We start from the raw sequence: 14,055 nt of genomic DNA, 5'->3' as shown, positions 1-14,055 counted from the left end.
AAAATTATCCAGTTGTCCCAGCACCATCTGTTGGGAAGACTGTTCTTTCCCCACTGAATTGTCTTGGCATCCTTGCTGAAAATTAGTTGATCGTAAACACATGGATTTACATCTGGACTCTCGCTTTGATCTTACCCCACTGTCTTGATTGCTGTAGGTTTGTGGCCAGTTTTGAAATTAGGAATTGTGAATCTTCCATGTTTTTAGGATTGTTTTGGATTTTTGAAATTCCATATGAATTTTAGAATCAGCTTTTTAGTTTCTTTTTTTTTTTTTAAGATTTTATTTATTTGACAGAGAGACAGGGAGAAAGGGAACATAAGCAGGGGGAGTGAGAGAGGGAGAAGCAGGCTTCCTGCTGAGCAGAGAGCCTGATATAGGGCTCCATCCCGGGACCCTGAGATCATGACCTGAGCCGAAGGCAGAGACTTAACCTACTGAGCCACCCAGGTGCTCCAGCTTTTTAGTTTCTGCAAAGAAGTCAGTGTGATTCTAATACAAATCAGTGAATCTATAGATTGATTTGATATTGCCATCTTAACAATATTAAGTCTTGTGACCTAGGACCATGGAAGTTTTTCCCATTTATTTAGATATTTGATTTCTTTCAACGATGTTTTGTAGTTTTCAGAGTATAAATTTTGTGCTTTTGGGGGGAGGGGAGCTTAAATTTGTTCCTAGGTATCTTATTCTTTTTGATGATATTTCAAATGTAATTATTTTCTTCATTTCATTCTGGGATTGTTCATTGCAAGTGGGTAGAAATACAAGAGATTTTTGTATATTGATCTTATATCGTTAGCCTTGCTGAACTCATTTTAGATCTAACAGATTGTTAATGGATTCCTTAGGATTTTATATAAGATTATGCCATTTATGAATAGAGATAGTTTCATATTCCCTTCCAATATGGATACCTTTTATTTTATTTTCTTGTCTTACTGCAAGAAATCAGATGAATACCGAAGTGGCAAGACCACACCATCGTTTCTTGTTCTTGATCTTAGGAGGAAAGCATTCCATCATAACATTGTTAAATGTGATGTTATGGATTTTTGTAGGTGTCCTTTATCAGAGTGAAGAAGTTAACTTCCAGTCCTACTTTGTTGAATGTGTTTATTTATTTATTTAGTATTTTATTTATTTATTTATTTGACAGAGAAAGAGACGAAGAGAGAGGGAATACAAGCAGGGGGAGTAGGAGAGGGAGAAGAAGCAGGCTTCCCACTGAGTAGTGAGCCTGATGCAGGGCTCTATCCCAGGACCCTGGGATCATGACCTGAGCCCAAGGCAGACGCTTAACTACTGAGCCACCCAGGCACCCCTGTTTTTATCATGAAAATGTTTTTATAATGAAAAGGTGTTAGATTTTATCAGATGCTTTTTCCTCATTGAAATAATCATTTGGGGGTTTTCCCCTTAATATTCTGTTAATATGGTATGTTACGTTGATTTTCATATGTGGATCACACATTTGCATTCCTAGGATAAATTCTTTTTGGTCATGATTATATAATTCAGTTTATATGTAGCTATAGGATTTGGTTTGCTAGTGTATTGTTGAGGATTTTTATATTTGTATTCATAAGAGATACTGGTCTGTGGTTTTCTTGTGATGTCTTTGTCTGGTTTTGTTATCAGGATAATACTGGTCTCATAGAGTAATTTTGGACATGTTACCATCTCTTATATTTTTTAGAAGAGTTTATGAAGAATTGGTATTAATTCTTCTTTAAATGCTTGGTAGAATTTTGCAGTGAAGGCATCTGAGCCTGGGTTTTTTCTGTGGGTAATTTATTATTATTATTAACTCAAACTTGACTTGTTATAGATCTGTTCAGATTGTTTCTTTCTGCTTGAGTCATTTTCAGTGGTCTGTCTTTATAGGAATATGTCTATTTCATCTAAGTTTTCTAATTGACTGGTATATAATGTTCATGGTATTCCTTTAAAATCCTTTTTACCTCTCTGTAAGATCCATAGTGATGTCCCCTCTTTCATTTCTGATTCTGGTCATTTGAATATGGTCATCTATTCTCTCTCTTTTTTTTCTTGATCAGTCTAGCTAAAGGTTTGGCTGTTTTGTAGATCAACAAAGATCATGTCAAAGAACCAGTGTTGGTGTCACTAGTTTTCCCTATTGTTCTTCTGTTCCCTATATCATAATTTCTGCTTCAGTCCTTTTTTTCCCCTTCTTGCTTTTAGGTTTAGTTTGCTCTTGTTTTTCCAGTGTCTTAAGGTGAAGATTAGGTTTTTAATTTGAAAACTTTCTTCCTTTTAAATGTAGGTATGCACAGCTATACATTTCTTTCTGAGCACTGCTTTAGTTGCATCCCATAATTTTTAGTATATTATGTCTTCCTCTTCGTTCATCTCCGGGTACTTTCTAATTTCCCTTGTGATTCTGCATTTGATTGACCCAGTAGTTAGGAATGTGTTCATTTCTACGTATTCGTGGGCTTCCCAAAATTCTTTCTGCTCTTGCTTTCTAATTTCATTTTGTTGTAGTTGAATAACATACTTCATATTATTTTAATCCTTCACATTTGTTGAGGTTTATGGTTTAGCATATAGTGTCTCCTGGAGAATATCTTAACATGCATTTGAGAAGAATGTATGTTCTGTTGTTGGGTAGAGTGTTTTATCGATGTCTGTTAGGTCTAGTTGTCTTACAGCATTGAGTCTTCTGTTTCTTTCTCAGTCTTCTCTCTCATTGTTCCACACAGCATTGAAAGAGGGGTACTGAAGTCTCCAGCTGTTATTTTTGAATTACCTGTTCCTCCCTTCATTTTGCTGACTTTTTGCTTCATGTATTTTGTTGCTTTGTTACTAGGTGAATACCTGTTTGTAATTGTTCCGTTTTCCCGATAGATTGCCGTTTTTGTCCTTGTAGAATATCCCTCTTTATCTCTGGTAACATTTTTGTTTTAAAATTTTTGCCTGATACTAGTAGAACGACTCCAGCTTTCTTTTGGTTGCTGTTTGAATGACCTTTCTTTTCCTTCTTTCTGCTTTCAGTCTATTTGTATCTTTGAGTATAAAGTGTTTCTCCAACAGACAGCATGTAGTTGGTTTTTTTAAAAAAACAAAAAAAAACACCCAGTGTGAAGCCCAACGTAGGGCCCGAACTCATGACTGTGATATCGAGACCCAAGCTGAGACACTTAACTGAGTCACCCAGGCACCCCTGTTACCTTCTTCTTAAAGAACCAATCTGACAACCTCCACTTCTTGATTGGATTGCTGAATTGTTCACATTCAATATTATTACCTACTGTGTTATTTTGAGAGACACTTCTTTTGTGCTCCAAAGTTATGAGGCCCCTTTCAAAGTTATGGCACCTTTCTGCTTCTTTTGAGAACAAAAGAATGATGATGATGACTGTTGATAATGAAGCAGCTGGAGGAGAGATTCCCGCAGGAGAGAAAAGGGCTGGGGGCAGGAATGGGGGAGTATGTGTTGGAAGGTAAGCTCAGCCCCACATTTTTGATGGGGTACTGTGGAGGCACTTTCGATTTAGCAGTCTCTCAAGTCAGTTTTCTCTACCCCGTGTCGTATTCCTTTTTTCGTTTGATAATCTTGGAGGTAGGGAACTTCAGTTACTAATCTGCTCTTCAGTCAAAATCTCTGTGGTCTACCTTCTGATAGTCCTTTCTAGTCACTAAAGGAGAAATAGGGGTCTTTGATTTTGCACAGCTTTCAGATGAGCTGCAGCTTAAAAGTGGAATGCTTTTCCAAAATTTAATACGTGCCTGCCCTGGGCAGAACTTTGCGAAGAACTAATTTCTAGATCCTCATGGAAGACAACTAAAAATGAATATGCTCCAGATCCAGAGGGAGTCCTCTTGTGGCCCTAAGCCCCAGTTCTCCTCTGATCTGGTCTTTAATGGGGAGGAAGAAGGAAGAAGGTGGAAGCCTTACCCTGCTCCTGAATGACCGAGGTTCAGCCTCATTCATGGCCTGTGGGGATGCCGTTTTGAGTCCGGGGGGTGAATGGGGTGCAGATGGATGGAAGCAGAGGCGGAATCTGCCCAGCTAACACACTCCTCAGCAGTGTGGCCTGAGGGCAGATTTCTGGAGAACAGAGAAGAGAGAAGATGAAATGAGGACAAAGCGAGGAGGCTTATTAGGGGCCAGAAAGTCGGCTCTCCCCAGCCCCACAAGCACTTCACAGAAGGCCCCTGACCTCACTCCTAGCTCTGACTCTAAGTCTGAGGGGACCAGCTTCTCAAGTCCACACCTAAAACTGTTCCCAGAGCGGGCGGCACTCCAGGCAGCCAGCAAAGCCAGCATGTCGTTAGCCCAGAACTTTCTCTGAAGCAGGGAGAGGTACACACCTCTTGAGGGGGCTTTGCTTCTCAGAGCTGGCATTTTCCTTTAAACTCCATAGCCTGGGAGTTGTGAGAAGCTGTTTGCTTTCAGTAGCTTTGGCTGGAGGTCAGGGTACTGTCTACAGAGTGCTCTCAGGAGTGGAGCAGACCTTAGTGGATATCTCTCCTCACACGACAAGTGTCCTTTCTCTCTGTCATCTCTCTGGCTGCCTGCCCAGCTCCTTTTCTGTCTTGCGGGGCCTCATCCTGGCCAGCCTTCCGCGTCTGCTCCCTGTGAGCTAACTGCTCCTGTCAGGATGCCATGAGGAGAAGAGGTGATATTACTCCCTCCCCTCTGTTCCTCTCTTCTGTGCCCAGTTGTCTCTGAGAGCCAGGAGTGGACCTCCCGACCCACTGCTTTGCTTTGTTTTTGTCCCCAGGAACTTCTGCACTATTTGATCGGTACCCTCCTCCTCCTGATCGCCTCCATTGTGGCAGCCTCTAAGAGTTACAGCCAGAGCGGGCTGGTAGCTGGAGCGGTAAGGATGGTCTCAGGGAACCTTCACGAATGAATTCACTTCTAGAGCATTTTCTTCCTGATGGGCAGTGAGGGGATTGTTTCCTGGGGACTTTCTTCCCCAGAAAAGTACTCATCAGAACCCACCTAGCTAACAGCAGCCTCGAAAGAGCCGGGCCCACAGCAAAGGGTCTCAGCAGATGGCTGGTCAGGGTTCCTGGTACACTCAAATGGCCCCAGTGGCCTGGCCCTCCCTCAGCCAGCCACTTCTTACATCAGGGGGCCATTCGGGTCATTTGTTGATGGCAGCCTCAGAGCTGTGCAAAGATCCCAAGGCCTCTTTGGGGCCCAGGGGAAGAGCACATGTGATCCATCAGTGATACCTGCCATGAGTCCTAGCTTTGCTGGTCCTTACTTGCAACAGTATTCAGGTCAAGAAACAACACTCCTAGACCTTTCAGAGGTGAAAACTAATCCATCTGATAGTCTGAATAGAAGCATGGAAATGTTCAAAAATACAGTGATGTGGGAGCATTGTTTACCACACCGACGCAAATATACATACAGGGGTATGTATGTGTATATGTATGTATTTTTAAAAGGCTTATAGATTCCTGTTAGCTGATTTCTGATTCAGCTAATCTGTTACAGTTGGGTGGCCTGATTTGCCTCACTATTGAGCAGATTAAATTTTTTAAATGAGGTTTTTTTTAGAGAGAGAGGGAGAGAGAGCAGGTGCATGTGAAGGTAGGGGAGGCGCAGAGGAAGAGAGAGAGAATCTTAAGCAGGCTCCATGTCAGCACGGGCTCCCTCTCACAACTCTGAGGTCATGACCTGAGCCAGAATCAAGTCGGATGCTTAACTGACTGAGCCACCCAGGCACCTTTAATTTTTTAAATGAATTTTAAGAAAAGCTTTATGGGACAATCACTCTTTCATTTACATGTTAGCAAAAGTCTCCAGACTTTGGGCTGGGAGTGGGTTAAATGCCTGGAATTCCACTCAGGGGTGGGGTCTGTCCTCCAAAGGTGGGCACAGGCAGCACATTGATAGAGGGGGCCACCAAGCCTCTGAACACTCATCGGCTTAAGTACCCCACACCCTCCAGTCCCCAATGAGAGGGGTGGGTACCACCCCAGCTTTCCACCCGCCCCAGGACAGGCAGGCAGCTGGGGGAGACACAGAGGAGACTGGTGCATGGGGAGTGTCCTGCTGGGTTTTATGATTCAGGTTGCCCCAACCGCATTTGTTAGCCCTGGAATCCCAGTAAGCCCAATTTATCATACACCATCTTAGTAAATAGGATAAAGCCTTGGCCATGGGGAAGCCAAAATAAATTAAAAGATACAGTCCTTGCTTGTAAGAAAAGGGTCATCCAATGTAGAGTCAAAGCCAAGGCACATGAAACAATGAGCAAACAAGGCATGGTCATCCAGAAGAGCGTGATGTAGCGATATAGTAAACTGTTCAATTATGCAGTGCAGACAGTAGGAGCCTGGGATGGCATCTCATGTGCTAATTGTGCAGAACAGACAATGAGGGGCCAGGACAGGCTCCAGTAGGCTAATTATGTGCTGTAGACAATCGGTACAAAAGGAGCCAAGGAAAGGGGCCTGGGGGAGGGGAAGGCGGGTGTGGGCCGGTGGGGAGAGGGGGCAGCTGCTTCTGTAAACCAGCAGCTGGGCTTGAAAAGCGAACCAGGGCCTTGGAGACTGTGCCCTTGGTCTCTGGCTGCTCCCGGGCTCTTCTGCTGCACATCAGCTCATGGTTGTGGCCACGTCACCAGCCTGAAGCCATTGGTGAGTCCGGGAACACCCGGGCTACAGTCAACCTAGGCTCTGGAGCCAGGTTCCTAGGGCCCACGTCCCATGTCTGGCCCTCACTGGCTCGTGGCCCTGGGCAAAGGAGTTGACTTGCTGTCCCTCCATGTCTTCAGCTGCAGATGAGGGAGACGGGAAGTAACAGCAGCCTCCACCTAGCAAAGTGGTATGAGTAGAAGGGAACAGCACCCCTGATGGGCTTAGAACATGGGCACAGAGTAGGTGGTCGGTAAATTAGAGCTACTGCAGGTGTTCACAGGTGAGGAAATGGCTTCAGGCTTCGAAGGGCCAGACAGACACCAGAGGGTGCACCTGCTTCTCTCTGGACCATCGGAGGAGCCCTGCCCTGAGGCCCTTTTCCTCTCTGGGGGCCCTGTTCCTCCTCTTTAAATGAAGCTGGACTGGGCTGGGTCAGCTTTCCTAGGTCAGCGAGGTTAGCCACTTCAGCACAACGGGGAGCCTCAGAAAGGGAAGGAGCGCTGCCTCAACTGATTTTAGCCTACTATTGTTGAAGTATGTGCAAACATAAAACCGTGTATCAAGGCCTCAGATTCTGACTATTAGTACACAGCTATACAGCAAGACGGAACAGAAAGCCGTTATGAATGAAATGCAACCCTGCCCCATCAGTAAAGTCCATTTGAACGTTAGAAATGTAAAAACCCCATCTGAAATGTACAGTTCCACCTTTTCCTCTTTCGCTAACCCAGTAACTGTCTTGTGCAGTGTCTTGGCCTTAGCTCAGTTGTAAATACAAACCCGAACGTGGGCCCTGAAGTTGCCTGGAGTGAGGAGGGCCAGGAGGTGGAGGCCAGAGCCTGAGGGCCAGTCCTGAGCCAGGGCCCTGCTGGGGGAGGCCTGGGGACCGGCCCTGCACCTGAGCAAGGCCCAGGTGTCAGGTCACTCAATTCCCCAGGCTCCCTCTGGGCCACAGCTGGTACAGGAATGAGGAACATAAAGGACAGCCCGAGTGATCGGCCCTGGGCCTTGGGACTTCCTTTCCTCCCTGTCCTGTGCAGATCTTTGGTTTCGTGGCTACATTCCTCTGCCTGGCGAGTATCTGGATGTCCTACAAGATCTCATGTGTGACCCAGTCAACAGGTGAGTTCCGCTTGTCCAAACACAGGCCATCTCTGAAAGTTCCCTCTGCTGGGGAACGGGAGGACAGCCTGTTGTGGCGTTCGGTCAGCACTGTTGCTGACCGAACGCCACAACAGGGAAGGGCCCCACTGAAGGGGAGGCCTGGAGGCGTGGGGCCTAGTTGGAAAGGTGGAACCCAAGACCCTCTGCCCTTGCCTCATTTCCACACCCGGGATACCCTCACATGTCCGCCTCTAATGCTGAAGCATTTTCTTTAAATCAGTTTCCTAATGACAAAAGTGAAGTGCAGAGAATTTACAAAGTGCACATAAAGAAAAAAAAAATTTCATGAAAACCATCTGTTATCACATTACCCAGGAAGAGCAGCTGCTGGGTGTCTGTCCTTCCAGTATTTCCTTTCTCTGGATGGAGGGATGGATGGACGGATGTAAAGATACATAGATAGGTATAAAGATCTATAGATATATATGTTACTTTTATTAAAGGATCAGACTTCTTGTGTTACTGTAACTTGCTCTTGTTCTCCTACTTAACTGCCTATCAGGCATTTTCCCCACATGGTTGAGGATTTATCTCCAACATGTTTTTTTTTTTTTTTTAAAGAGTTTATTTATGAATTCATTCATTCATTCACTTTTAAGATTTTATTTTTTTAAAGTTTTTCTTTTTAAGATTTTATTTATTTGACAGAGATCACAAGCAGGCAGAGAGGCAGGTAGAGAGAGAGAAGTGGAAGCAGGCTCCCTGCTGAGCAGAGAGCCCCATGCAGTGCTCAATCCCAGGACCCTGAGATCATGACCTGAGCCGAAGGCAGAGGCTTTAACCCACTGAGCTACCCAGGCGCCCCTTTTTTTTTTTAGATTTTGACAGATCACAAGTAGGTAGAGAGGCAGGCGGGGCGGGGGTGGGGGAGCAGGCTCCCTGCTGAGCAGAGAGCCCAGTGCAGGGGTCCATCCCAGGACTCTGAGATCATGACCTGAGCGAAGGCAGAGGATTAACCCGTTGAGCCACCCAGGTGCCCCAAGATTTTATTTTTAAGTGACCTCTGTACCCAACGTGCGACTCGAACTCACAACCCTGAGATCAAGAGTCACACGCTCCACTGACTGAGCCAGCCAAGTCCCCTCTTCTCCCTCACTTTTAATGGCTGCATGGTGTGGTACTGACCCCACTGCACGTCTGTGTCATAGTTTGTCTCCTACTTGGGGTCATTATGTTTCATTTGGTTTTTTTTTTTAACTCTTTGCTACTAAGCAGTGTTGTAAAGAACATCCTTGTAAATATAGCCCCATACTCATCCCTGATACTGTCTCTCTTTAGAATACATTCCTAGAAGTAACACTGCTGAGAACTTGAGCCAACAATTTTCATTAGTTCCCTTCTCTACTCCAGCCTTCCTTCCTCTGTTCTTCTTTCCTTTAAAAGAATACACTGCAGGGCACCTGGGCGGCTCAGTGGGTTAAAGCCTCTGCCTTCGGCTCAGGTCATGATCCCAGGGTCCTGGGATTGAGCCCCGCATCGGGCTTTCTCAGAGAGCCTGCTTCCCTTCCTTTCTCTCTGCCTACTTGTGATCCCTGTCAAATAAATAAATAAATAAATCTTAAAAAAAAAAAAAAAAGAATACACTACAAAATAGCAGAGCATGTACAGTCTGGGGGTCGAGCTGCCCCGCAGAGGGCTTATTTCATCAGAGCTTCCATTTCTTTCCAGAAGCTGCTGACAAAAAGTTAACAGGACACTGAGGGCAGGGACCCAGGCACAAAAGACCACAGGCTGTAGGATCCCATTGATGGGAAATGTGTCGAATAGACTCATCCCAAGAGGCAGAAAGTAGATGGCGGGGAGGGCATGGGGTGGGGGGTGACCAGGGGCTAGGGGACGGGACGGCAGATGGGCAGGGGGCCTCTTGGAAGTGACGAAACATTTTCACATTGTGACAGTGAGTTCTGGTGCCGTCCTGTGAATATGTGTACACTTAGAAGTGTACAATTTAGACGGGTGGGTTATATGGTACCTGGAGTATATCTCCGTCAAGCTGTTTAAGGAAAAATGAAGGATGAAAAGTAAAGAAGAGTGTTACTAGGTAACAGCTGAAGGTGATACGTGTGTAAATATTGGCAGAAACATAGGGCTTAAAGTTTGGGAAGGAATGGGGCACCTGGGTGGCTCATTGGGTTAAGCCACTGCCTTCGGCTCAGGTCATGATCCCAGAGTCCTGGGATCGAGTCCCGCATCGGGCTCTCTGCTCAGCGGGGAGCCTGCTTCCTCCTCTCTCTCTGCCTGCCTCTCTGCCTACTTGTGATCTCTCTCTGTCAAATAAATAAATAAATTCCTTTTTTTTTTTTAAAGATTTTATTTATTTATTTGACAGAGAACACAAGTAGGCAGAGAGGCAGGCAGAGAGAGAGAGAGAGAAGCAGGCTCTGCACTGAGCAGAGAGGCTGATGCGGGGCTCGATCCCAGAACCCTGGGATCATGATCTGGGCTGAAGGCAGAGGCTTTAACCCACTAAGCCACCCAGGTGCCCCATAAATAAATAAATTCTTAAAAAAAATTTTTTTGGGGGAAGGAAGAACCAAAAGAAGGAACTAAAGCAGTTCAAGTCCCTCTGAGGATATGCCTAGGTGGAGAGGGGTAGCAGGAAGGGAAATCCTCCCCGCACTACTGAATTTTTTTCTCTTTAAGAAGTGTATTCAGAAAGACTAAAATCACTCCAAGGGCTGTTGGTGCTGGGTGGGGGAGGAAGTGCACTGAGCCCAGCTTGGGCTCGGTCCCCTGCTGTGTGGCTTCTCTGTGGGCCCTGCCCGGCCAGCCGTCTAACTTTGTCATTTCCTTCCCAAGATGCAGCTGTGTGACGCCACCCCAGGCTGGCCCCACTGGAGGCCCTGCAGACAGGAGGGTCAGTGGGCCAGCCCCCATGAAGGGCTTCTGACCCTGAGCTTCTGTGCCAAAGCCCCGTCCACGTAGGAGGGTGTCCTGGGCTCCGGAGCCACGCTGAGCCTCTCTTTCCAGTCCTTGGAGAATAGTCCTCCCCGCCTAGGAATGAAGACCAGCCTCCAGGGAGATCTGGTCTCTCCCTCCTGCTTTGGGAACCAACCGCCTCAGGGACCGATGACCCCACTTAACTCACGAGGGAGGGGTTTCTGGAAACGCCTGCCTAAATCTGCTTCTGCTTCACATTCCTCAGGGGGAGTGAAGCCGCCTTAAGTCCCCTTATAGAAACCAAGCCATCTCCTAATTTATCTAGCTTGGGAAGTCCCTCTGGGAGAGACCCTCTTTCTTAAGTGAGGCACATCTGCAGAAGCAGTCTGCGGTCAGCCTGTCCCCAGATCAGAGATCCTGGCTCCTTTCGGGCCTCAGCCTTAATTCCCATTGTGTGTGTGTCTGTGTGTGTTTTGTGTGTGTGCATGTGTGTGTGTGTGTGTGTGTGTCTGTGTAGGGGTGTGTGTGTGTTTTGTAATAAAATAATTGACTTGGCCAGTTGCACAAGGATTTCTCATTAACTGAGGCTGTCAACCAGGATTAGAGTGATGGGGCCCACAGGACTCATGGGGAAGCCTGGGGGCCCCACCCGTGTGTGTGCACACCACCCCCTCCCCGGGGAAGGAGAACAGCAGAGGCAGATTTGCATAGTAAATTCAGAGTAAATTGGTGGTGAAGGGTGGAAGCCAGTACTGTTCACACACAAACAGAAAGCAGTATTCAAGAGCCACGCAAGCAGCCCTTTAAAAAAAAAAAAAATAAGGTAGGAGATTCTGGAACATACTACAACATGAGGAACCTCAAAGTCATAATACTGAGTGAAATAAGCAGACATCTAAGGACCAGAACTGTCTGATGCCATTTACAGGAGGTTCCTAGAGAAGTTACAAGTCAGAGACAGAAAGAATTGTGGCCAGGGACCGAGAGCAGGGACCGGGGAGTTCATGTTTCATGGGCACAGTGCCATTTGGGAAGAATGAAATGTTCTGGAGATGGATGGTGGCGGCGGCTGCCCAACAACATAATGCTACTGCACCCCTAAAAATGGTTAAACTGGTAAGTTTTATGTATCTTTTACCACAATTAAAAAACAAAAACGCAGTACAAGGCCTTCTGTCTAGGCACCTCAGCAGCTGGGAGAGCTACCTGGGGCATGGAAGAAGACAGAGCCCCGGGTGCCACCCAGCCCATGCTGGCAGCACGGCCCGTGCCGTGTGCTAACCGGTGCCGGAGAGTCAAGGCTGCAGGATGTGGGTGTGAGACTGATCAGCCCAGGGGTGGTGCTATGTGTAACCCAGACTCCACCGCCAGCTCCCCAGCTCCCAGTGGGAAGTGACCCACTGGGCAGTAAAGATGCGAGAGGAGGGAAGACTGGGCCCTGGAGGGAGGACAGGGAGTCGGGCCAACCTGAGCCCCCAGAGAAGCATGCTGGCACCTGTGGCTTGAGGGGGCACTGAGAGACGAGGCCGAAGCTGGTCTGCCCACAGCCTCTGCCATAGGAAGCCAGCTCCCTGGCAAGCAGAGCCTCCTTGGGCATGCCTGAGGAGGGAGGGAGGGAGGGAAGATGGAGGGTGGTGCTCTCTCTCCGGGAAGCCTCTGCCACCCACAAGAAAAACTTGCTTGGAGAGGCCCTCTGAGACAGACGACGTGGTGTGGTTCTCTCCAGCGGACTGCTCTGGGCTACAGTAAAATGCCTCGCACCTTCCCTGAACAGACGGGCAGTGGAGCAGGGACCCAGGGAGGAAGCTGAGTGGGAAGCCAGGCTGGCGAAAGGGCTGGGATTTGAGGCCAGATCTGGCCCTCTCCTGGGCCTGGCCTGTGACCACCGTGCCCTGGGGGCCTCGGGAATGGCCAGGGCAGAGCCGGCCTAGGCCAGCTGGCTTCGTCCACAGACAGTTGGCTGTGGTGTCTGCAGACAGGCCCAGAGAAGGAAACAAGTGTGCTCCCGAGGGAGGTCCTGGCCTGACACACTCCTTGTGCTTGCAGCCTTGTGCTAGAAGCTTCCCTTCCAGACACATTTACCTGTTCAGCCCTCCAGCCAGGATGCTCAGATGACCCAGAGCTGGCCCATTCCCTGTGCCACCATCTCCCACCCAGGCCACCTCCCCAGCATGAAAAGCTAACTTTGTTGTCATGGAAACACAAGGGTCTTTGGGCCCTCTCCACAGCAACCAGCACTTTGAAAATTCTGTGAGCCCTCAGGGGTGCTTCAGGCAGCTCATGGAGGTCTGATTTTATGTGCAGAATATGTTAACCCCTTAAACCACACACTCTCCGTTCTCAGTAACAAACACTGACACTAGAACCCCTCAACCCTCCTGCCGCCCCCACAGACTCCCTCACCTTGGGCAGCCTCAGGGGACCCTGGCCTTGCGCCCTTAAGGAGGAAGATGCCAAGTGTGTGAGTCAAGTGTCTCCGAACCTGCTGTGTTCTGGATGGAACCAGAATTTCTCTGTCCCTGCACAGCCAAGACAAAGCAGGGGAATGAATCCAGAGAAGAGGTCTTACATGCCAAACTGGGGACTTTTCAAATTAGTACCGTTCTTACAGTATATATTACTATAAATCGGTTATTTATACTAATAGCCTATTTCCTGTGTTATATAGTGGAGTTTCCACATGGTTTAGATTGAGAAGGGGGATTTCTGTTTAAAAAACAAAACAAAACAAAACAAAAAAAAACCAACGTTCCCAACCCCCTGAGAGGAAGGGAGCTGCCAGGCTCCGGGACCCTGGCCAGAGCAATCAGCCCAGCCCGGGGAAGGGGACCCCGAGGGGCCTCCTCTTGAAGGCCACCGGGAGGGGAACTGGAGCCTGTGGACCTTGAAGGTGAATGAGGCGACTGGTGGCTCGCTGGGGTTTTACCGTCGTGTTTTCCGTATATGAGGATTACGCAAACGAGAAGACCGGGGTTAACTCCACGCTGAGTTGTGCAAAAAAGGAAATGCCGCGGTATCGAGTGCGCCCCTTGGCTCGGTTCTGAGGGGCGCTAACAGCCGGAATAACGGTCCCGCTGAATACCCATCTGACCCAAACTGAAAGACCGCACTGCCCAGGGAAGGGGGTGTGCACGTGGAGGGGACGGCAGCCCCAAGTGCCCTAGAGAAGTGCAAGTCTGGATTTTCAGGCTAAACATTTCCTGGGTTCTAAAGGCTGCCAAACGAACTTTCAAAATGACGCGCTTCAGGCCGAACCACACCCGTGCGGAGGCTTCGCGCAGCCCGCGGGCCCTCGGTTTGCTCCCCTGCGGGGTCCGGGGAAGGAGGGTGCCGGGCAGCAGGAAGTCAGGGCTGAGGCCGGCGCGCGTCCAGGCTTCGCGGGCC

At 48.0% G+C, this 14,055-nt stretch overlaps 2 protein-coding genes across 4 annotated transcripts in view; one reads left to right on the top strand and one right to left on the bottom strand.

Moving 5' to 3' along the window:
- CMTM7 (CKLF like MARVEL transmembrane domain containing 7) overlaps window positions 1-11,815 on the top strand; it is a 58,007-nt gene extending 46,192 nt beyond the window's left edge. The window contains exons 3-5 of one of the 3 annotated variants that reach the window (XM_032320148.1): window positions 4,752-4,850; window positions 7,668-7,749; window positions 10,591-10,700. In XM_032320148.1, the coding sequence (XP_032176039.1) occupies window positions 4,752-4,850; window positions 7,668-7,749; window positions 10,591-10,604 (195 nt within the window). In that variant the 3' untranslated portion in view covers window positions 10,605-10,700. Of the gene's footprint in view, window positions 1-4,751; window positions 4,851-7,667; window positions 7,750-10,590 lie in introns of all 3 variants that reach the window. The other 2 variants (XM_032320233.1, XM_032320317.1) reach the window with 2 other exon arrangements.
- CMTM6 (CKLF like MARVEL transmembrane domain containing 6) overlaps window positions 1-14,055 on the bottom strand; it is a 48,927-nt gene that overhangs the window by 3,638 nt on the left and 31,234 nt on the right. The window lies entirely within an intron of this gene.

Source organism: Mustela erminea, chromosome 1 (genome assembly GCF_009829155.1).
Source record: "Mustela erminea isolate mMusErm1 chromosome 1, mMusErm1.Pri, whole genome shotgun sequence".
NCBI lineage: Eukaryota > Metazoa > Chordata > Mammalia > Carnivora > Mustelidae > Mustela > Mustela erminea.
Note: the sequence above shows the minus strand (reverse complement) of the source record. Positions and strands in the feature narration are given on the sequence as shown.